Source organism: Piliocolobus tephrosceles, chromosome 21, assembly GCF_002776525.5.
Source record: "Piliocolobus tephrosceles isolate RC106 chromosome 21, ASM277652v3, whole genome shotgun sequence".
Classification (NCBI taxonomy): domain Eukaryota; kingdom Metazoa; phylum Chordata; class Mammalia; order Primates; family Cercopithecidae; genus Piliocolobus; species Piliocolobus tephrosceles.
Window position 1 is genome coordinate 20277437 of NC_045454.1, and position 23605 is coordinate 20301041.

The following is a 23605-nucleotide window of genomic DNA, read 5'->3' on the forward strand; positions in this document are numbered from 1 at the left end:
GCCGAGATTGCACCATTGCACTCCAGCCTAGGCAACAAGAGCGAAACTCCGTCTCAATAAAAAAGGAATAAAGCCGGGTGCAATTGCTTACGCCTATAATCCCAGCACTTTGGGAAGCCAAGGCAGGTGGATCACCTGAGGTCAGGAGTTCGAGACTATCCTGACCAACATGGAGAAACCCCATCTCTACTAAAAATACAAAATTAGCAGGACATGATGGCACACGCCTGTGAGCCCAGCTACTCAGGAGGTTGAGGCAGGAGAATTCCTTGAAGCCGGGAGGCGGAGGTTGTAGCGAGCCAAGATTGCACCACTGTACTCCAGCCTGGGCAACAGAGTGAAACTCCGTCTCAAAAAATACACATAATAAAAATAAAATAAAACAAAAAGATTAACACCGACTTCAAAAAGTTAAACCTCCACAAGGAATTAAAAAATATTAAAGGTCACACAATTCAAATGGTGTGATACTGGTGCAAACACAAATACACAGATCAGAAAAGATTGCCCTAAAAACACAAGCAAATATAAATAAGAGTATAATGTGTCACCAAGAAAGCAGAACAAAACAATGAACCAAAGAATTACAGAACAGCTGGCATTGGTATGTGACTGGAGAGAGGGAATGTCAATTTAGACTCCGAATTTATAACCTGGAGTGAAATACATTTGGATACAAAATTTAAATACAAAGTTTTAAAAAAACTGTGGAAGAGGGTAACTATCAGACATGATTTTTGGTTTAAAAAATGAGGAAGGTGACAGGGGCTTTCATTTTTATTATTCATTAGTATGAATTCCCTGATGACGAATGAGATCTGAGCCACTACTAAATGCCTTCCCACATTCCTTACAGTTATAAGGCTTTTCACCAGTGTGAATTCTCAGATGTCGAGTAAGGTTTGAGCATTTATTAAAGGCCTTTCCGCATTCATTACATTCATACGGTTTTTCATCCGTATGAATTCTCTGATGCTGGAAAAGTTGTGAGTTCTGAGTAAAGGCCTTCCCACATTCAAGACATTCAAAGGGTTTCTCACCAGCGTGAATTCTCTGATGTTGACGAAGCTGTGAGCTCTGAGTAAAAGCCTTTCCGCATTCCTTACAATCATAGGGTTTCTCACCAGTGTGAATTCTCTGATGATTAGTAAGTGCTGAGCCACTACTAAAGGCTTTGCCACACTCCTTGCACTCATAGGGTTTCTCACCAGTATGAATTCTCTGATGTTGAACAAGCTTTGAGCTCTGGGTAAAGGCTTTGCCACATTCCTTACATTCATAGGGTTTCTCACCTGTATGAATTCGCACATGCTGAAAAAGTTGTGAGCTCTTAGTAAAGGCTTTCCCACATACCTTACATGCATAAGGCTTTTCACCGGTGTGAATTCGCTGATGGTCAATAAGATTTGAGCAATAACTAAAGGCCTTCCCACATTCCTTACACTCATAGGGTTTCTTACCGGTATGGATTCTCTGATGTTGAGAAAGGTATGAGCTACAACTGAAGGCCTTTCCACACTCCTTACATTCAAAGGGTTTTTCGCCAGTATGAATTTTCAGATGCCGAGTAACATGTGAACCACAACTAAAGAATTTCCCACACTCTTTGCATTCATAAGATTTTTCACCAATATGAATTCTCTGATGTTGAATAAATTGTGAGTTCTGACTAAAGGCCTTTCCACATTTCTTACATTCAAAGGGTCTGTCTTCATTATTCATTATTTGCTGGAGAGTAAGGAATGTCTGTTGAATAAATGTGGGCATGTATTCAGGAGTGAATATTTCTTGACTGAAATGCCCATTTGGATATCCCAGTTGTTTTGCAAGGCGGCTTCTATATTCCAAAACATCTCCAAAACTGGAGTACTCAAGGCCATGCTTTGTAAGTCCCATTATCTCCCTCTGGCATAATTCTATTTCATAAACTTCCTTCTTCAGAGATAATAACTTGGTTTCACACATTGATTCCAGATCTGAAAGAAAATAAAATGGTAAATGTTTTTTCCTATTTGTGAAAAGTTAAACTTTTATAATAGAAATGGAAAAATTAAAGAATAGTATCTACTAGGAAATGACACAGGGTTCACAAGGATATCTGTGTTATCTGGAAAAATGGACAAGAAAGACAAAGAAATTAGTAAGATAATGCAGGAAGCAGGGAAGGTAACTATGCAAATAAGTTACTATAATGATACTCAAATATGGATGTGGATCAGAATCACCTGGAAAGGCTGGTAAATATACAATGGTTGGGCTATTTTCCATATTAAAACATGACTAGCCATATATATAATATATGATATATAGATATCCATATAAGTATGCATGTGTGTATATAAGTGTATCATACAATATGTGTAACATGAAGTGGGTCATTTTCAAGCCTCCATTAAAGGTCTCCTGAGAGAAATAAATGTGTATGGGGAAGATTCCTTGGCTCTCAGGTATAATAAAGCCACACACTGAGCTTCAAAAACACCTGGAATTTCCTGACAGGAGGTCTTTGTTATGCTAATAAGGTAGTTCATGGTGGGACCTTAGAAAGCTTCAGGGTGGGGTCTGATTACCAGAAACACTAGCTTGTGATTAGAAGGTTGGGATTTTCAGCTGCCTAATCTCTGAGGAGAGAGAGGCTAGAGATTGAGTGGCCAGGGATTTAATCAATTGTGCCTGTGTAATAAAACCTCAAAAAAAAATGCTGAGCAGTAAACTCAGTGGAGCTTTCTGGTTGGTAAACGCATTGATGTGATAGGAGCAGGACAAACTGACTTCAAAGGGAGAAGGCATGGAAACTCTGTCCAGTTCCAGATCTTGCTCAAACATGTATCCTTTATAATAAAATTGTAGCTTTAAATACAGAGCTTTCCTGATTTCTATGAGTCACTCTAACAAATTATTGAACCTGAGACCTTGGAAACCCCTTAATTTATTGCTGTTAGCTGGCTGACCTGCAGATGGTCCGGGGACTCCCAAGACTTGCAGCTGGCATCTGAAGTGAGGACAGTACTATGGAAGACTATGAGGGCTGCACATTCTGAATAGTGTCAGAGGTGAACTGCAGTATACCCAGTTGGGGTGGAAACAGAATAAGCTCTTTGTTTGGATGAACGGAGGCAGGATGGCGCACTTCCGGGTTCTTCACCACCAACTTTTGCCGCGCACGCGAAAATGCAGCTGGCGCCCAGGGAGGGTGCAGACCAACTGGGCATGTGCCAGGTGACGTCAATCCGAAGAGACCAAGATTTACCTGGTCGCACCTGTGGAACGCCCCCCGACACGCCCATACCCCGCCTATTGCCCTCCCACTCCTAGAAAAGCCGCTCCCGGCCAGCGCGCCCCGCGGACTTCCCAGCCCCCTCCTCCTGTCGGGATGTCGGGGCTGTATTAGGAACTCCGTCCGAGAGCTTCACCGGGTGACTCTCTTGGCCTCCTTTGCCAGAGGCCGACAGACCTCTCCCTACCCACCTTCTTCCCTTGAAGCTAGGTGACCAAAAATAAATTTGCAGTTTTGCTCCTACCCTTGCCTACCCGCTGGTTCTTTTGTACACACTCTGGTGGTCTTAGAAAAACAAATCAGTTGGTGCCGAAGACCCGGGAGGAGACCCCTCCTCAGGCCTCTAAGGGTTGAGGAACCTCCTCCTGCTCCCACGCTGCGGACGGACCAGGACCTGAGACCCGCTTCCCTCACTCTCACGGCCTCTCTGGGGTAAGTGCCCTTGTCTCCTCTTTACCTTCCTCGGCCAAAAATCCTGCGCAGGTCCGAGGCCCACTTTTGAGCCACCAAGTGGCTCGGGAGACCCGTTCAGGACGGAGACGTCCGCCTGAAGGTAATCTCCACTTTGGCTCCATGAGCCTCCAGTCTGTCTCTGCTGGTTCCAAAGGACGCTTTGAAGCCAGGCAGAGATCCACTTCCATTTCCATTGTGTCCATTGTGTAAGTAAAGAGGAAACAAATGGGAAACCCCCAGTCCAAATTTCCAAAGAGCACCCCCTTAGGGTGCCTCCTAGCCAATTTAAAAACCTTACAGCTTGACCAAGACCTTAGGAGGAAGCGGTTAATTTTCCTTTCCACTGTGGCATGATCGACCTCAGCAATTTCTGCCAGCAGCTAGGCAAGTGGTCCGAAATTAATTACATACAAGGCTTTTGGGCCTTATGCTCTCGTCCCTACACTCCTCCTTCTCTCCCTGCTCTCCCCACCCCCTCCCTTCCTGCCCAGATTCCTCCTCCTTGCTGCTCATCGACTGGTAGCCTGCTCCTAGCAGCGGCTTTACAGCCCAGTCGTAACCCCAGGCCAGAGAGCACACACCCCACAGACTTCAAGGCTGCAAAAGGAGCCTGCTATAAGTGCGGCAAGGCAGGACACTATGCCAACAGGTTTCCGCAAGGTCCCCGAGCCCCAACGCAGCCTTGCTATAAGTGCAAGGCATCAGGACATTGGGCCAGTGAATGTCCTAACCCTCGTCCACCAGCAACCCCCTGCCCTGCCTGCCAGCAGGGAGGACACTGGAAGTCTGATTGTCCCACCCTGAGAACAGGTGCCGCGTCTCCACGTGACCCCCTTTCCCAGGATCCTGGGAGCTCCTTCCAGCTCCTACATCTGGACGATGACAACTGAAGGTGCCGAGACTCGGGGACCCCCATCACCCTCGCCGAGCCGCGGGTAACTCTCCTGGTAGTGGGTAAGACAATTAATTTTTTAATCGACAGCGAGGCTACCTATTCTGTTTTGCCATCCTTCTCTGGACCTAGCCTTCCATCTCTGTAGTAGGAGTAAGCGGAAAGCCATCCACTCCACGAAAAACTCCACTCCTTAATTGCTGCCTGGCCAACAACTACTTTGTGCACTCGTTCCTCATTCCCAGCTAAAAAGGGCCCCCACCGAAAGCAATCAGTGGAAATCAGTTTGGCTTTCCCCCACTCCCCTCAAACTTACTAAATTTTTTTTTTTTTTTTTTTTTTTGAGACAGAGTCTGGCTCTGGAGTGCAGTGGCCGGATCTCAGCTCACTGCAAGCTCTGCTCCGCCTCCCAGGTTTAGGCCATTCTCCTGCCTCAGCCTCCCAAGTAGCTGGGACTACAGGCGCCCGCCACCTCGCCCGGCTAGTTTTTTGTATTTTTTAGTAGAGACGGGGTTTCACCGTGTTAGCCAGGATGGTCTCGATCTCCTGACCTCATGATCCGCCCGTCTTGGCCTCCCAAAGTGCTGGGATTACAGGCTTGAGCCACGGCGCCGGGCCACTAAATTTTCTTAACTATCTCATACTCCTCAGCCTTGCCAGGACTATCCTTCTGGGTTTTGCCCATATTCCAACAAATGCTTCCATTTCTCATTCCTATACTAATACTGTGCCTTATTTTATTCTTCATCCGTACGTCCAAATACCAACCATAGGCCCCGACCTTAACGACGCCCCTTAACAGCAGGAAGTAGCCAGACAGACCACGGCATCCCTTATCACTATTACCAATAAAAGGTTGGACTGTTTGGACGAACGGAGGCAGGATGGCGCACTTCCGGGTTCTTCTTCACCAACTTTTCCCGTGCACGCGAAAATGCAGCCAGCGCCCGGGAACGTGCAGACCAACCGGGCGTGCACCAGGTGACGTCAATCCGAAGAGACCAAGATTTACCTGGTCGCACCTGCAGAACGCCCCCTGACACGCCCGTGCCCCGCCTATTGCCCTCCCTCTCCTAGAAAAGCCGCTTCGGACGGACGCCACGCACGGCCTTCCTCAGTCCCTCACTCCTGTCGGGACTGCAGGAACTCCGTCCGAGAGCTTCACCGGGTGACTCTCTTGGCCTCCTTTGCCGGAGGCCGACAGACCTCACCCCCACACCTTCTTCCCTAAAGCTAGGTGACCAAAAATAAATTTGCAGTTTTGTTCCTACCCTTGCCTACTCGCTGGTTCTTTTGTGCCCGCTCTGGTGGTCTTAGAAAAACAAATCACTCTTTAATAAAGGATACAGTGGATACAATTTGAATGTGGTGGCTGGGCATGGTGGCTCATGCCTGTAATCCCAGCACTTTGGGAGGCTGATGCAGGCAGATCACCTGAGGTCAGGAGCTCCAGACTAGCCTGGCCAGCATGGTGAAACCCTGTCTCTACTAAAAACACAAAAATTAGCCGGACATGGTGGCATGTGCCTGTAATCCCAGCTACTCGGGAGGCTGAGGCAGGAGAACCACTTGAACCCAGGAGGCGGAGGCTGCAGTGAGCTGAGATCGCGCCACTGCACTACAGCTGGGTGACAGAGTGAGACTCCGTCTCAAGATAAAAAAGAAATTGGTAATAGTGGGTTATTCACATGAGGGAGGAGCTAGATGCAAGTCTAATGTATTGAACTAATTTGATGTAAGTGTGTAAGTGGCAGACAGGGAAACTCAGAATATTTTATGTGCTGGGGATTTAATGGAAATATTGTTTGCCTTGGAATTTTGAGATGCTGATCTTATGGGAGAGGAGACTTGCTCATGTACCACCACAGTGAATGAGAGAGAAGGCAGCTAAAGTTTAAGGAAGATGGAAAGAAATTAAGACACAGTATAACATACTGCCATAGAAAGATAACAGGAACCAGAAGCAGATTGATGAGAGCTGGCTGCCAATTCTGATACTTAATTGTTGTGTGCCACAAGCAATTATTTAACCTCTAAGCTACCACTTCTTCACCTGTAAAAGGGCAATAGTCCTTAACTCATGATTACTGGGGGGGTTACAGGAAAATGTATATACATGCTTTGGAGTAAAGTGTTCAGGTATCATTATGAAACAATTTCTTACTAAAAATGGGGATATTAGGCAAATTAAATGGTTTGAAGATATCAAAATGAAGCCTATTGGAGTATCTCAAAACAGGAAGAGGGAATTAATTCCAACACAATCTTTTTCCTCCTATCTCTATATGATCTTGCAATAACTTTTTTTTTAAAAACGGAGTCTCACTCTGTCACCAGGCTGGAGTGCAGTTGTGCGATCTCAGCTCACTGCAACCTCCGACTCCAGGATTCAAGCAATTCCTCTGCCTCAACCTTCCAAGTAGCGGGAACTACAGGTGTGCAACACCACGTCCGTCTAATTTTTTGTATTTTAGGAGAGATGGGGTTTCACCATGTTGGCCAGGATGGTCTTGATCTCCTGACCTTGTGATCCACCCACCTCGGCCTCCCAAAGTACTGGGATTACAGGCATGAGCCACCGTGCCCGGCAGATCTTGTAGTAACTTTTATCTAGTTAAGCTCCCAAGTAAAGTTTTGAAACTGCCCTCTTCTGTCTTCCACTGCCTATGTCATCTTCCAAAGCAGAATCAACTCTTTATCCAGACCAGTGAAGTAGCATCCTCAACCAGTCTTCCCACCAAGCTCTCTCACCCTTTAATCTATTCAGGGAATAGTATCATTTGGCTTAGGCTTCCACAGCTCAAAGTCCAAACTCCTCACAATCTCCTGCAAAGGCTGAATGCTGTGGTTCCTGCCTGTCTGTCCAAACCCTGACTCACATTCCACTCCTACTTGATCCTGGGGCCCACCAACACAGGCTTTTAGTCCTTCAAACACACCAAGCTTTTCCCCATCAGAGCCTTCACAGGGGTTCTTCTCTCTACCTGGAGTTTTCTTCTTTAGTAAAACATTAAACAAGACCTAGTGGCAAGCCTAGTACTACATTAATTCTGAAGTAGGAATGAGCATGAATATTTCAATATGCCTACAATAACAGTAATATAATATGAACGTATCTGTGATTTCCATTAATGTCAAAGTCACAGGAACGACTACTACTACTACTACTATGGTTTGTCCCATACACCATGATAGGAAGAAATGTTATATCTCAATTAGAGGTTATTAAATATAAAGATGTATTTTTGGGCTGGACACAATGGCTCATGCCTGCAATCCCAGCACTTCAGGAGGCCGAGGCAGGTGAATCACAAGGTCATGAGTTCAAGACCAGCCTGGCCAATATGGTGAAACTCCATCTCTACTAAAAATACAAAAATTAGCCGGGCGCACTGGCAGGCTCCTGTAATCCCAGCTACCCACACAGCTGAGGCAGGAGAATCGCTTGAACCTGGGGGGTGGAGGTTGCAGTGAGCCGAGATCACACCACTGCACTCAAGCCTGGATGACAGAGTGAGACTGTCTCAAAAAAAAAAAAGAAAAAGAAAAGATGTATTTTTTCTTCTCATCCAAGTTCATGGACTCCCTGAATTCTACCTAAAGGAATCAAAAGTTAGGAACCCCTAGAACAAGAATGATCCTTTACGAACATGATCATGTCACTCAGCTAAATCATTCAATGGATTTACACCTCATTCGGAATAAAATTCAAGGTCCACAAGACCCAAAATCATCTACAGGTACATCCAATTCTCACTCTGACCTGCACCCAGCATGCAAACGCTCATAAGCCTGCTACTTTCCTGATCTCTTCCACAATTCCCGCTTTGCTCATTCAATTTCAGCCACAATGGTGGCTGTCAAAAAGCTCTGAGCTCGAGTACTTGGTTCTTCCTGTTCCCTTTGCCTAATCTGTCCTAGCAGATATTTCTATTACCTGTTCCCTTACTTCATTCAAGTCTTTACTAAAAGAACACCTCATCAGAGGCCTCCTCTAGCCTCTCTTCATAGCACTTATATATCACCCACCACCTGACATTTCATATACACATGGACATATAATAATATAGAACTATAATGTATTAATGCATGATATATATTATTTATACTATACCAATATATTAGTTACATATAAATACAAATGATGTATAATTCTAAAAATATATTTATATATTATATAATATTAATGTCAAGCTAATATTGTTTTATACATATATACTTGACATTCATTTTATTTTCTGCTATGGTTTGAATGTCTCTCCTTCAAAATTCAGCTGTTGCCAATGTGATAGTATTAAGAGGTAGGGGCCGGACACAGTGGTTCAAGCCTTTAATCCTAGTACTTTGGTAGGCCCAGGTGGGTGGCTCGCTTGAACCCAGGAGTTAGAGAACAGCCTGGGCAACAAAGTGAAACTCTGTCTCTACAAAAAATAAAAAAATTAGTTGGGCGTGGTGATGTCTGCCTGTGGTCCCAGCTACTTGTGAGGCTGAGGCAGGAGGATCACCCGAGCCCAGGAGGTTGAGGCCGTGGTGAGCCATGATCCTGCCGTTGCACTCCAGACTGGGTAACAGAGTGAGACTCTGTCTCAAAAAAAAAAAAAAAAAAAAATTTCTAAAAACAAAGAGGTGGGGTCTTTAAGAGATGATCGGGCTTTGAGGAACCATCCCTCAAGAATGGGTTTGGGTGCTCTTATGAAGGGGCTTGATGGAAGGAGTTGGCTCTCTTGCTCCTACTGCCTTCTGCCACATGAAGATGCAAGAAGGCCCTCATCAGATGCAGTGCCTTGATCTTAGAATTCTTAGCCTCCAGATCTATGAGAAAATAAATTTCTGTTCTTTATATATTACTTAATGTGAGGTATTCTGTTGTAACAGCACAAAATGGAATAAGACATTTTCTCTCTTACCCTCTAGAATGTAGGGTTCAGAAGTGCAGAACTTTAGAATGCCTTCATGAATACTAGAGTCCCAACCCTTGGACCAATGCTTGGTGCATAGTAGTGCTCAATAAGTACTCTTCTGGTTCTCCTACTTCATCCCAAATCTCTCCTGCTCTGCCACCTCTTCCTTTTTAATATAGGCACAGATCCTTTTTTTTTTTCTTGGCCCCAACAATATCTCTATACATGGTGACTGCAGTCACTTCCAATGCTCCACCTATACTTCAATAGGGATTAATTCCACTTCTACACAGTTAGCCTTTGACTTTCTGCTAAACTCTTTATCTCATTTCTCTTTTATACTACTCTACTTTGTGGAAGTCATATATATATATATATATATATATATATATATTTTAGCACCACTTTTGGACCTTGAGTTCGTAAAGGTAACACAATTAGTAAACTGTAGCACCTGGAAGATTCCCTTACACAAACCAGGAAATTAAAAAAAGTTTGATAAAGGAAACATTGAAGACAGTCTGATAAAACAGGTCACTGACAGGCAGCTATAATAAAGACGAGTACTTGGGCAAGGTGTGTGTATTTGTGTGCATGTATGTGTGTGTGTGTATTCACCTGTGTGTATACAGACACAATTCCATTATTTTGGGGAGTGGTAGTAGAAAACACCTGTAGAAGTCTAAAATATGCAGAAGAGGGGCCAGGCGCGGTGGTTCATGCCTGTAATCCCAGCACTTTGGGATGCTGAGGCGGGTGAATCAGGAGTCTGAGACCAGTCTGGCCAATATGGTGAAACCCCATCTCTACTAAAAATACAAACATTAGGTGGGCATGGTGGCGCGTGCCTGTAGTCCCAGCTACTCAGGAGGCTGAGGCAGAAGAATTGCTTGAACCCGGGAGGCAGAGGCTGCAGTGAGCCGAGATCGCGCCACTGCACTCCAGCCTGAGCAACAGAGCGAGACTCCATCTCAAAAAAAAAAAAAAAAAAAATGCAGAAGAGGAAGGAAAAGAATTAGCCAGGCATGGTGGCACATGCCTACAGTCCCAGCTACTTGGAAGGCTGAGGCAGGGAGACTGCCTAAGCCCAGAAGTTTGAGCCTACAATGAGTTATGATCATGTTACTGTACTCCAGCCTGGGTGACAGAGCCAGGCCCTTAAAAAAAAAAAAAAAAAAAAAACAGAGACAGAGTAAAAGAAGCTAGCAAGCAGCTGAATCTAAAATATGGGTAAAAGAGGGTTTTTTTAGAGGAGAAGTGAAGTACCTTCTGCTTGAAATTAAGAGGAGGGTTGGAGAGGAGTAGTAGAAAGAGAGGTAAATGAGGAAAAGGGCGAAACAAGTTATTTAACAACTATGCTAAAAGGACTTCATTTTCTACACTGGCCTAGTTTCTTGATGGGAGCTTCAGAGACAACATCTCAAAGGTGCTGTTTCCTCCTGACCAGCTGAGTTCTGACCTGTCATGCCTTTCTCCTGTCCAGTCATTTCTCACTTACCTGAACACAGGCCTCTTGTAAGCTCTCTGCCAACCATCCAGGGCTCTTTCCCTTGTTCCAATAAGGAGATCACTTGAGGCTTAGGAGTGTAAAGTCCTGCTCACGAGAAAAGATATGGAACATGGTTATGCTGTGGGTAAATGAGATCCAGTCCCTTGATGATCAAGGAAGAGATGCCACTACAGGAACAGCCAAAGAAAGATGAAGACGAAGCCTCAACCACAGCCCACTGGAGTTGCCCATTTCCCACTCTTCCTTTTCATTTCAGCTCAAACCATTTGTTTGGTAATAAAGAATAGAAATTCAGCTAGTAACTTGATCTGAGAAATTCACTGTGGAAGTAGCAGACATTCCAGAGGAGAGCTGGGAATCACTGGTACAGGTGCCCTTACCCATTGAAACCAGATTGCTGTAGTTCTCCAACATCACATCTCTGTATAAGTCCCGCTGAACAGGGTCCAGGTAGTCCCACTCCTCCTGAGAGAAGTCTATGGACACATCACTGAACATCACTGATCCCTGAAACAATAAACATACGTCTTACTTGCGTAATGAAAAAAATATATCAGCAACTACTGTGCTTGTACTGTGGGGTAATACAAAATGAGTAATTATATTGGTGTCACTGAGAACCTGTATCTTTAGATCTCAGAAACAGATGCAAGAGTAGGAAGTTTATATTAAATTCCTGACTCTGTCCATTGAAAAGGACTAGAAATGATGACTAATCCAGTAGCAACGAGCATCCCTAGTGTCTAGATTGTGGTTTCTTTTCTTTTCTCTCTTTTTTTTTGAGACAGAATTTCGCTTTTGTCACCCAGGCTAGAGTGTAGTGGCGCGATCTCAGCTCACTGCAACCGCCTCCTGGGTTCAAGCAATTCTCTTGCCTGAGCCTCCTGAGTGGCTGGGATTACAGGCACGCGCCACCACACCTGGCTAATTTTTGTATTTTAAGTAAAGACAGGGTTTCACCATGTTGACCAGGCTGGTCTCAAATTCCTGATCTCAGGTAATCCACCCACCTTGGCCTCCCAAAGTGCTGGGATTATGGTGTGAGCCACTGCACCCAGCCTAGATTGTGGTTTCTAAGTATCATTTTCAAATAAAAGAAACCAAGGTTCTTTGGGAAAAGAACTGATTTCATGAAATCCACAAGAGCAAATTTTATAAAATGCACAGGATGAGTCTGAACGTCTTGTTATACCAAAAAGCAAGAAAGCAACCAAAAACTATTAGGATCATGCTGATAAGACTAGGGGCCAACTTGAAGACACTCCCACTGGCCAACACTGTTACAACTTGCACATCAAATTCTTATAATTTTTTTTGTAATAGGATTTATAAATTTAGGGTTTGAAAATCTTACAAAAGTTATCTTAAGCCATTAAATAATTCTATCTTGACAGTGACACTGCAAAACTAATAAAATGAAGATACTAGAAATACTACGTTAAAGTACAGGGAGATAAGTCACATGTTGGGGGAAATCTAGAGAAAATGTGGTATTTGGGTATTTAGATGTTTTATTTGTATTTTTGTTTCATTAGCAACTAATGCTGAGGCATCTATTTAATAAAATAGATGTGGGCCGGGTGCAGTGGCTCACCCCTCTAATCCCAGCACTTTGGGAGGCCGAGGTGGGTGGATCACCTGAGGTCAGGAGTTCGAGACCAGCCTGATCAACATGGAGAAACCCCGTCTTTACTAAAAATACACAATTAGCCATACATGGTCGCATGTCTGTAATCCCAGCTACTTGGGAGGCTGAAGCAGGAGAATTGCTTGAACCCGGGAGGCAGAGGTTGTGGTGAGCAGAGATCATGCCACTGCACTCCAGCCTGGGCAACAAAAACAAAACTCCGTCTCAAAAAAATAAATAAATAAAATTTTAAAAAAATAGATGTGTATTTTATTTAATAAAAAGAAAGCTTCTTCCCCTCCTCAGTGTAGAAATTGGAACAAAGATATGCCAAACCCCTATTAAGACATTTCCCATGGGATTAAAAACAAATCCCAGGCCGGGCGCGGTGGCTCACGCCTGTAATCCCAGCACTTTGGGAGGTCAAGGCAGGCGGATCACAAGGTCAGGAGTTCAAGACCAGTTTGACCAACATGGTAAAACCCCGTGTCTACTAAAAATACAAAAATTAGCCAGGCATGGTGGCGTGAGCCTGTAGTCCCAGCTACTCAGGAGTCTGAGGCAGAAGAATCGCTTGAACCTGGGAGGTGGAGCTTGCAGTGACCCAAGACAGCGCCACTGCACTCCAGCCTGGGCAACAGAGCGAGACTCTGGCTCAAAAAAATAAAAATAAAAATAATAAAAAATAAAAACAAAAACTAATAAACCAAACAAACAAACAAAAAAAAACCCAAAAAACCCAAACTGTAGAATGCTGTAAGGGGGGTTGGGGGGGGCTCGCACTGTATGTAAGTGTGATTAGATAATAATCTTCCAAGGAAACCTTCTATTGCTTTTGATGAATTTCCCTATTTTCTGCAGAGAAATCAAGAGGATAAAAAAAAAAATAAGAGAATATAATATAATAGCATTATAGAAGTGAATAATACGTGTTCACTTGGACTGGTTGCACATCAAATTATATGGACAACTGCAATGGACTGATCATATTAAAAATGTTTAGTCCATGAATTCACAACAATATTTTTTAAAACATTATTGGTCACTTCTGGACGAGTCTAAGAAGCCAACTCATTATTTGGAAAACTGGTAATTAAATGGAAAGAATCAAACATTCCTCTTTCCTATATGAACTGTCCTTCAGGGTAACCAAACAATTGATGAGGAAAAGTTTTACTTCATACATAAAAGTATTCCACTTAATCTATGAAGGAAGAATAACAGAATTAAAATATCACTTATAAACCCTAATGAATAAATCTAAAAATTATCAATAACTGGTAATATTACAAAAAGAAAGAGAACCGGATACAATGTGTATCCTAATAAAAGTATGCATCATGACCTTATTTTTTTTTTTTCTTTGAGTATCCAAAGTATATTTTATTGGTATAAAACCAAAATAAGATGAGGTAATTCTCTGGTCTACCAGTTAGCTATATAGACCTACGTGAAAAAAACATTTTTGGCCGGGCGCGGTGGCTCACGCCTGTAATCCCACACTTTGGGAAGCCAAGGCAGGTGGATCATGAGGTCTGGAGTTCAAGACCAGTCTGGCCAACATGATGAAACCCCATCTCTACTAAAACTACAAAAAAATTAGCCGGGCATGGTGGCAGGCGCCTGTAATCCCAGCTACTTGGGAGGCTGAGGCAGAGAATTGCTTGAACCTGGGAGGTGGAGGCTGCAGTGAGCTGAGATGGTGCCACTGCACTCTAGCCTGGGAGACAGAGCGAGACTCCATCTCAAAAAAAAAAAGAAAAAGAGAAAACATTTTTAAGGAAAAAAGGAAAATGTTTTACTTATACAAAAAATACTAATTAGTTTTGTCAATAATTTATCTGACCAAAACAAAAATAGTTAAGTTTATCAAATAAGTAAAAAGTCAGTAATACTAGTGTTACAACTTCTGAAAAAATTCATAAAATTGAAAAGCAGAGAAAAATTTCTCAGGCCATCAATTTTTCTCCCTTATTAAGGGAGAAAAAAGGTCTTCATGATTCTGCTAAAAGACATCACCTAACAATGCAAGGGGTAGTCAGGGAATGTCTTAAATCTCTGTCCTATTGATGAATCATACCCTTTGGCTCGTCCTACGCAGGAAGACTATTTAAGGTCACGTTACACAGCAGCTACACGACCTGGTATAACACAACTATAATCAGTTTGCTTGTGCCTGACGCAAAAGTTCTCAACTCTTGGTCTGTGTTACATCCAAAGTTATCCTTCATCTAATACATTCTAAACTACCCCCATGTGATCTTAGAACATCAATCAATGCTACAAAAAAGATACATGTAAAGTTATTTTATTTATTTTTATTTTTTTGAGATGTCACCCAAGCTGGAGTACAGTGGTATGATCTTGGCTCACTGCAATCTCTGCCTCCCAGGTTCAAGGATTCTCCTGCCTCAGCCTCTTGAGTAGCTGGGACTACAGGAATGCGCCACCATGCCTGGCTAATTTTTTGTGTCTTTAGTAGAGATGGGGTTTCACCATGTTGGCCAGCCTAGTCTCTAACTCCTGACCTCAGGTGATCTGCCCGCCTCCGCTTCCCAAAGTGCTGAGATTACAGGCGTGAGCCACCACACCTGGCCTTTTACAAATTCTTTAATAATTATTTTTCTGGTGGTAGAATTTTCTACAATATAGATATTACTGGATAAGACTTAAAAGGTTCTTCTGTGCTTTGATGGTGTGATCTAAATGACTTATGCATTGGCTGAATGCATTGGCTGAACCATTGTAAACATCCATTATCACTATCCTTAATTCTGAGATAAAGAAAACTTGATGATTCACAGAAATTCCTTACAATCTATACTTCCTCGTCAACCTCAAATTGGACTTCTCTCCAGGATGTTCTTACAGAGTTGCAGAGATCTGTATCAGCCACCAACCCCATGATCCCCAAAGCTGCCTAAACCAGATTTTGCAACAATCCAACATTTGGAACTACCAGCACCACATTTCATCCTATCTTACTGGAGAATGCTACTCTGTAGAGATAATCTTGGCTCTTCTATATTCCCATCTAAGTAACTCACACCTTCAACTCATCAAATAATGGTCCAGACAGGGTAAGTTCATTTTACGAATCTATTCTTGCTTCCTTGAGATAATTCATCCCCTATCACAGTCCTTGGGAAAGAGTTGAAAAAAAGAGATGCTCAGGTATTTACGGAATGAAAATATTAATGCTGGTTGATTTATAAAAATAAAAGGGATACTTAGACATGGTATAGAATTATCTAGCTAAGAAGAAATGGGGACCAGGATTCTGAAGGGGAACTCTGTTAGCCAGAAATGTCAGGATAAGGAAAGCAAATGCTCATGTCTTTTTTTTTTAAAGAAACCAAATGTCAGGAAGGCAAGAAAAAGCATCAACTCACCTCAGCCATGGCTTCCAATATTGCAGACGGTTAGTCTTCCTTGAGGCTGTTCTCCTGAAAAAGGATAGTGTTCTGAGATTGCATGACTGGGGAAGTAAAACCCTCTAGAAATCACACTAGAGGCCAGATAAAACTACCTCCATATTTCTTGGTCTTAAGATATTAACTCTAGTTAGTGGGAATATGGAACAAATCCTACTCCTTCCTTAACCGTACAAACCCCAGGCTTTAGCTGCAGCAAAATGGATCCTGGGTAACTGGATCCAAGGGAAGACAAGGACCCAGATTCATTCTCCCTCATGCAAACAACCAAGTTCCTGCCTTAGCCAAGGGATTCGGGCCAGACCTTGTCCCACCTCAGTGATGTTGCTCTGAACCCACGGAGCTACTATGGCCTGCCCTGAGCTACTGACCTACTATGACCCAAGACTGAGCTACCATGGCCTCCTTTGCAGCCCTCAGGTCCCCAAACCAGACTCATACAAATGGTGCCTTTTGGCCAGGAACACAGTGCACTCAGATCAGAGTGACCAAAGACTTCCCTAATCAAGTCTTTTTGTTTCTCAACCCTAAAAAAGTCAACTTCCCTCACCACATGCACATACACAACACCCGCACCCACCCCTAAACACAAAGGGATACAGGGGGCACTAAGTCTTCTAGCTCTGTTTTATTAAAAAAAAAATATATATATATATATATATATGCTTGTAATACCAGCTACTTGGAAGGCTGAGGCACAAGAATCCCTTGAACCTGGGAGGCAGAGGTTGCAGTGAGCTGAGATTGTGCCATTGCACTCCAACCTGGGTGACAGGGTGAGATTCTGACTCAAAAAAAAAAAAAAAAAAAAAAAAATTAGCCAGGCATGTAATCCCAGCTACTTGGGAGGCTGAGGCAGGAGAATTGCTTGGAGGTTGCAATGAGCCGAGATTGTGCCACTGCACTCCAGCCTGGGCAACAAGAATGAAACTCTGTCTCAAAAAAAAAAAAAAAAAAAAAAAATTCAATCTTTTGCTGTTGCCAAAAGGTGAGGCTGTTTTTAAAAATATCTGTGCTCAAAGGACTCCTTTTAAGAGTCTCCTGAGGCCGGGCGTGGTGGCTCAAGCCTGTAATCCCAGCACTTTGGGAGGCCGAGAGGGGCAGATCACGAGGTCAGGAGATCGAGACCATCGTGGCGAAGACGGTGAAACCCCGTTTCTACTAAAAAACACAAAAAACTAGCCAGGCGAGGTGGCGGGCGCCTGTAGTCCCAGCTACTCAGGAGGCTGAGGCAGGAGAATGGCGTAAACCCAGGAGGTGGAGCTGGCAGTGAGCTGAGATCTGGCCACTGTACTCCAGCCTGGGTGACAGAGCGAGACTCCATCTCAAAAACAAGAGTCTCCTGAAAGGGGATCCCATTAGCCAACGAATGAAAACTTACACAACAATAAACAGAATATTTCTGCCACTCCTCCAGACTATGATAGTCTTTAACAGATACCAGAAGTCTACAATAACATGTAAGAAAAAAATTGTTTTAAAGTACACAAAAAGGTAGGTGGATAAAATAGATTTTTTTTTTTACATACAATAATTAGAGAGTGATTATATATGTGTTTTTTTCTCATCCTGTTTTTTATAGTTCCAGTATTAGCAGCTTGTTTCCATCTACACAAGATAAAAAGAATAAACTCGGGAAGTTTGAAAAAGCCAGTTAGTATGCCGGGCGCGGTGGCTCAAGCCTGTAATCCCAGCACTTTGGGAGGCTGAGACGGGCGGATCACGAGGTCAGGAGATCGAGACCATCCTGGCTAACACAGTGAAACCCCATCTCTACTAAAAAATACAAAAAACTAGCCAGGCGAGGTGGCGGGCGCCTGTAGTCCTAGCTACTCGGGAGGCTGAGGCAGGAGAATGGCGTAAACCCGGGAGGCGGAGCTTGCAGTGAGCCGAGATCTGGCCACTGCACTCCAGCCTGGGCTACAGAGCTAGACTCCGTCTCAAAAAAAAAAAAAAAAAAAAAAAAGCCAGTTAGTCCCAGAAAAAGGAAAACCTATACCAAAGTCAGAGGACTCATCACAACAGTGGCCTCACACAATATCCCAAGATAAAAAGGAGATTCACTGCAGTTAGTACACATATACAAAACCAAGGATAGAAATGGTATACAATAAAATAACAAATTAGCCAAATGTTCCAAATGAGAGCTTAAAGCTTATGGCATACTGTGGGCGGCAAGCCACCCAGGTGTTAAAGCAAGAGACCTAGGACACAAGCTGTTTTAGTATAATAAAGAAAATATATAGAATAAAAATAGCTGTACTAAAAATAAATTATAATTATATATAAATATTATTAATCATTAGTTTGTAGCATTACTCTTTATTCCAATAATAATCTTTGTGCCACAATTATAATCTAAAATAACCCAGGCTATACAGAGATAGAAACTAAAGGAACACGGTACAGAGATAAAAACTAAAGGGACACGGTAAAAAATGACCCAAACAAAAACGTGACCCCTCTGTTATGCCCAGACACGGCCACTAGAGGGCTCCTTGGTCCAGCGGTAGCGCCAGTGCCTGGGAAGGCACCTGTTACTTAGCAGACGTTGGTCTAGCGGTAGCGCCAGTGCCTGGGTAGGCACCCGTTACTTAACAGACTGGGAAAAGGAGTGCCCCTTTCTCCGGAGGAGTTAAAAAACACTCTGCTCCACCACCTCTTGTAAAAGGCCTGACATCAGTCAGGCCCACCCACAGCCATCCAGAGGCCTAACCATCTCCCTGTGATGCTGTGCTTCAGTGGTCACATTCATGGTTTTCTTTCATGTTCTGCCCTGTAAACCTGGCTCCACCTTCTAAATAACAGTAACAAAATTAGTAAAAGAACTAAAGTCTTTAAAATACATTAAAAAAAAAAATGATGTAAACTGTCCCCTCTCTCTCTCTGCCTCGGCTACCCAATAGGGAAGGGCCCCCTGTCCGGTGGACACCTGACTCCCGTGACCTTACCTATCATTGAGGATGACGCTCACTCCATACCCTGCCCCTTTGCCTTATACACAATAAACAACAGCGCGACCAGGCATTCGGGGCCACTACCAGTCTCCGCGTCTTGGTGGAAGCTGTTTTTGTCTTGTGTCTTTATTTCTACAATCTCTCGTCTCCACACACAAAGAGAAAAACCCACAGGCCCTGTAGGGCTGGACCCTACACATACTCAACCTATTATCACCTAGGAAGTAAACATTCTCTTAACAATATTAAATCCCTAATAATTATATAGTGATATTAATAAGGGAGATTTAAGTTTTTTTAAAAATGCCTGGCTGGGTGCAGCGGCTCATGCCTGTAATCCCAGCACTTTGGGAGGCTGAGGCGGGCAGATCACGAGGTCAACAGGTCAAGACCATCCTGGCCAATGTGGTGAAACTCTACCTCTACTAAAAATACAAAAATTAGCTGGGTGCGGTGGTGGCCACCTGTAATCCCAGCTACTCGGGAGGCTGCGGCAGAAGAATCAGGAGGTGGAGGCTGCAGTGCACCAAGATTACACCACTACACTCCAGCCTGGCAACAGAGCAAGACTACATCTCAAAAAAAGAATAAATAAATAAAATTTTTAAATACCACTAGCCCAGGTCAATGTATCTTAGTAACAGGGGGATGAGCTGTAGTGAAACTGCAGACCATGCAAAAAAAAATTTTTGTTTTGTTTTGTTTTGTTTTGAGAAGGAGTCTCGCTCTGTCGCCCAGGCTGGAGCACAGTGGCCGGATCTCAGCTCACTGCAAGCTCCGCCTCCCGGGTTTACGCCATTCTCCTGCCTCAGCCTCCCGAGTAGCTGGGACTACAAGCGCCCGCCACCTCGCCCGGCTAGTTTTTTATATTTTTTAGTAGAGACGGGGTTTCACCGGGGTAGCCAGGATGGTCTTGATCTCCTGACCTTGTGATCCGCCCACCTTGGCCTCCCAAAGTGCTGGGATTACAGGCTTGAGCCACCGCGCCCGGCCCATGCAAAAATTTAAAGCACACATCTTGTCTAATAAATGAACTGACTCACAAAAATTAAAATCTATATTAAAAATAGAAACTTACAGCCGGGCACGGTGGCTCAAGCCTGTAATCCCAGCACTTTGGGAGGCCGAGACGGGCGGATCACGAGGTCAGGAGATCGAGACCATCCTGGCTAACACGGTGAAACCCCGTCTCTACTAAAAATACAAAAACTAGCCGGGCGAGGTGGCGGGCGCCTGTAGTCTCAGCTACTCGGGAGGCTGAGGCAGGAGAATGGCGTAAACCCGGGAGGCGGAGCTTGCAGTGAGCTGAGATCAGGCCACTGCACTCCAGTCCGGGCAACAGAGCAAGACTCCGCCTCAAAAAAAAAAAAAAAAAAAGTAGAAACTTACATGTCTGATGAAGTATAAAAAGAGACTCAGTCTCATGATCAACAGCTTAGGAAACTTAAATGCACATTACTAAGTGAAATAAGCCAATTCAAAAAGACTACCTACTATATGATTACAACATTCTGGAAAAGGCAAAACTATGGAGACAATAAAAAGATTAGGAGCTGACAGGGAGGGAGGATCAGTCAGGGCACAGAGGCCTTTTAGAGCAATGGAATTAATATGGATGACATCATAATGGAGATACATGTCATTATACATTTGTCCAAACCCATGGATGTATAACACCAGGAGTGAACCCTAATGTAAACTATAGACTCTGAGTGATAATGATGTGTCCACATGGGTTCATGAGTTGTAATAAATGTACCACTCTAGTGGGGAATGTTGACGATGGGGGAGACCATACATGTGTGGGTGAAAGAGGCATATGGGAAATCTCTGTACCTTCTGCTCAATTTTACTGTGACCCTATAAGTACCCTAAAAAATAAAGCATATTAAAACAAATAACAACAAGTCAGTCCTGTCACATGCTACATGTTTGAACCCTGAGGACATTATGCTAAGTCAGGGATTTAAGCAATGTATTTAAAATAACTGGTGGCTCAAAGAATAAATTACAATGGAAGTTAAAAATATTTTATGAGGTCAGGAGATCAAGACCATTCTGGCCAACATGGTGAAACCCCATCTCTACTAAAATCCAAAAAAAACAAATTAGCTGGGCGTGGTGGTGCGCACCTGTAGTCCCAGCTACTTGGGAGGCTGAGGCAGGGGAATCACTTGAACCCAGGAGGCAGAGGCTGCAGTAAGCTGAGATCGTGCCATCGCACTCCACCTGGTGAGAGACTCCTTCACGCAAAAAAAAAAAAAAAAAAAGAAATTGGCTGGATGTGGTGGCTCACACCTGTAATCACAGCACTTTGGGAGGCCGAGGCAGGTGGATCACGAGGTCAAGGTGATCGAGACCCGTCTGTACTAAAAATACAAAAAATTAGCCGGGTGTGGTGGCAGTCACCTGTAGTCCCAGCTACTCGGGAGGCTGAGGCAGGAGAATGGCGTGAACCTGGGAGGCGGAGTTTGCAGCGAGCCGAGATCGCACCACTGCACTCCAGACTGGGAGAGAGAGTGAGACTCCACCTCAAAAAAAAAAAAAAAAATTAAACTGAATGATAATAAAAAATAACACATCAAGGTAATTTATCAAAGCATTTAACTAATTCATTATTATATTGTATCCCATTACTACTTGGATTATTGTTGTGTGTCTACCGACTGACTAACTGCAGTGAATCCTCTTTCTATCTTGGGATATTGAGACTGGAAAGAAGCCAGTCACAAAAAGACAAATACTATTATATATGATTCCACTTACAGAGGCATCTAAGGTAGTCAAACTCATAGAAACAGAAAGTAGAACGGTGGCTGCCAGGGGCTGGGGAAAGAGAGAAATGGGACATTGTAGCTTAATAGTTATAATTCAGTTTGCAAGATGGAAAAGTTCTAAAGATCTGTTGTACAACAATATGAATATACTTAACACTGGAATGTACATTTAAAAATGACTGGCTTGGTGTGGTGGTTCACACCTATAATCCCAGCACTTTGGGAGGCCAAGACCTCATCACCTGAGGTCAGGAGTTTGGGACCAGCCTGACCAACATGGAGAAACCCCGTCTCTACTAAAAATACAAAATTACCTGGGGTTGGTGGCACAGGCCTGTAATCCCAGCTACTTGGGAGGTTGAGGCAGGAGATCACTTGAACCTGGGAGGCGGAGGCTGCAGTGAGCCGAGATCGCACTATTGCACTCCAGCCTAGGCAACAAGAGCAAAACTCCATCTCAAAAAAAAAAAAAAATTAAGATGGCTGGGCATAGTGGCTCACGCCTATAATCCCAGCACTTTGGGAGGCCAAGGCAGGCGATCATGAGGTCAAGAGTTCAAGACCAGTCTGACCAACATGGCAAAATCCTGTCTCTACTAAAAATATAAATTAGCCAGGCGTGGTGGCACACGCCTGTAATCCCAGCTACTCAGGAGGCTGAGGCAAGAGAATAGCTTGAACCCGGGAGGCAGAGGTTGCAGTGAGCTGAGATCACGCCCCGGCACTCCAGCTTGGGTGACAGAGTGAGATTCCGTCTTAAAATAAAAAAAGATAACAATGGTAAATTTTATGTTGTGTTTTATACCACAATTAAAACGTAAACAAAATCACTAAAAAAAAAAAAAGCAAGCTGGGCATGGTGGCACGTTGTCTGTAGTCCCAGCTACCTGGGAGGCTGTGGTGGGAAAAATCACTGGAGCTCGGGAGGTCGAGTTTGCAGTGAGCTGTGACTGTGCCACTGCACTCCAGCCTGGATAACAGAGTGAGAGGCCCGTCTCTAAAAAAAAAAAACGGAAAAATTTACATGTTCAATGAGGTATAAAAAGGGACCCAGTATAATGATCAGTGGCTCAGATTCCAATGAGCTTATTTTGTGGAACCAAGTCCCAGGTACCAAACACTAATTAATTGAGCCCTCAGCTTTTAAATTAAGTCTGTGTTTGGTTTAATTTTCCTCTTACCAGATATTGGCAATTTTTGTGTTACCTCATTTTTTTTTTTTTTTTTTTTTTTTTGAGACAGAGTCTGGCTCTGTCGCCCAGGCTGGAGTGCAGTGGCCGGATCTCAGCTCACTGCAAGCTCCGCCTCCCGGGTTTACGCCATTCTCCTGCCTTAGCCTCCCGAATAGCTGGGACTACAGGCGCCCACCACCTTGCCCGGCTAGTTTTTTGTATTTTTTAGTAGAGACAGGGTTTCACCGTGTTAGCCAGGATGGTCTCGATCTCCTGACCTCGTTATCCGCCCGTCTCAGCCTCCCAAAATGCTGGGATTACAGGCTTGAGCCACCGCGCCCGGCCTGTGTTACCTCATATTTTAAGTTTTGTTAGAGATTTATTAATTTCATTAATTCCCAAAAATAAGCTTTTGCCTTTTAATTTTCTTCATTGTACATTCGTTTTGTATTTCAATATATGTTCGTTATGTATATCAAAACAGGTATACCTTAAATATATGCAATACAAAATAAACTAAAAATTTTATATTTGGGCTGTTATTATTTCCTAGATTTTAATTTTGGGGGTTTAACTTACCAGACTTTTCCTTAGCTTCTTGAGAT

At 43.6% G+C, this 23605-nt stretch overlaps 1 protein-coding gene across 5 annotated transcripts in view; it reads right to left on the reverse strand.

Annotated features, from left to right (window-relative positions):
* Nucleotides 1-522: 522 nt before the first annotated feature.
* ZNF383 (zinc finger protein 383) overlaps nucleotides 523-23605 on the reverse strand; it is a 30867-nt gene continuing 7784 nt past the window's right edge. For all 5 annotated transcript variants that reach the window (XM_023229328.3, XM_023229326.3, XM_023229325.3 and 2 more), the window contains exons 3-6: nucleotides 16053-16106; nucleotides 11414-11540; nucleotides 11022-11117; nucleotides 523-1976 (exon numbers count right to left, since the gene is read on the reverse strand). In XM_023229328.3, coding sequence (XP_023085096.1) covers nucleotides 781-1976; nucleotides 11022-11117; nucleotides 11414-11540; nucleotides 16053-16061 — 1428 coding nt within the window. In that variant the 5' untranslated portion in view covers nucleotides 16062-16106 and the 3' untranslated portion in view covers nucleotides 523-780. The remainder of the gene's footprint in view (nucleotides 1977-11021; nucleotides 11118-11413; nucleotides 11541-16052; nucleotides 16107-23605) is intronic.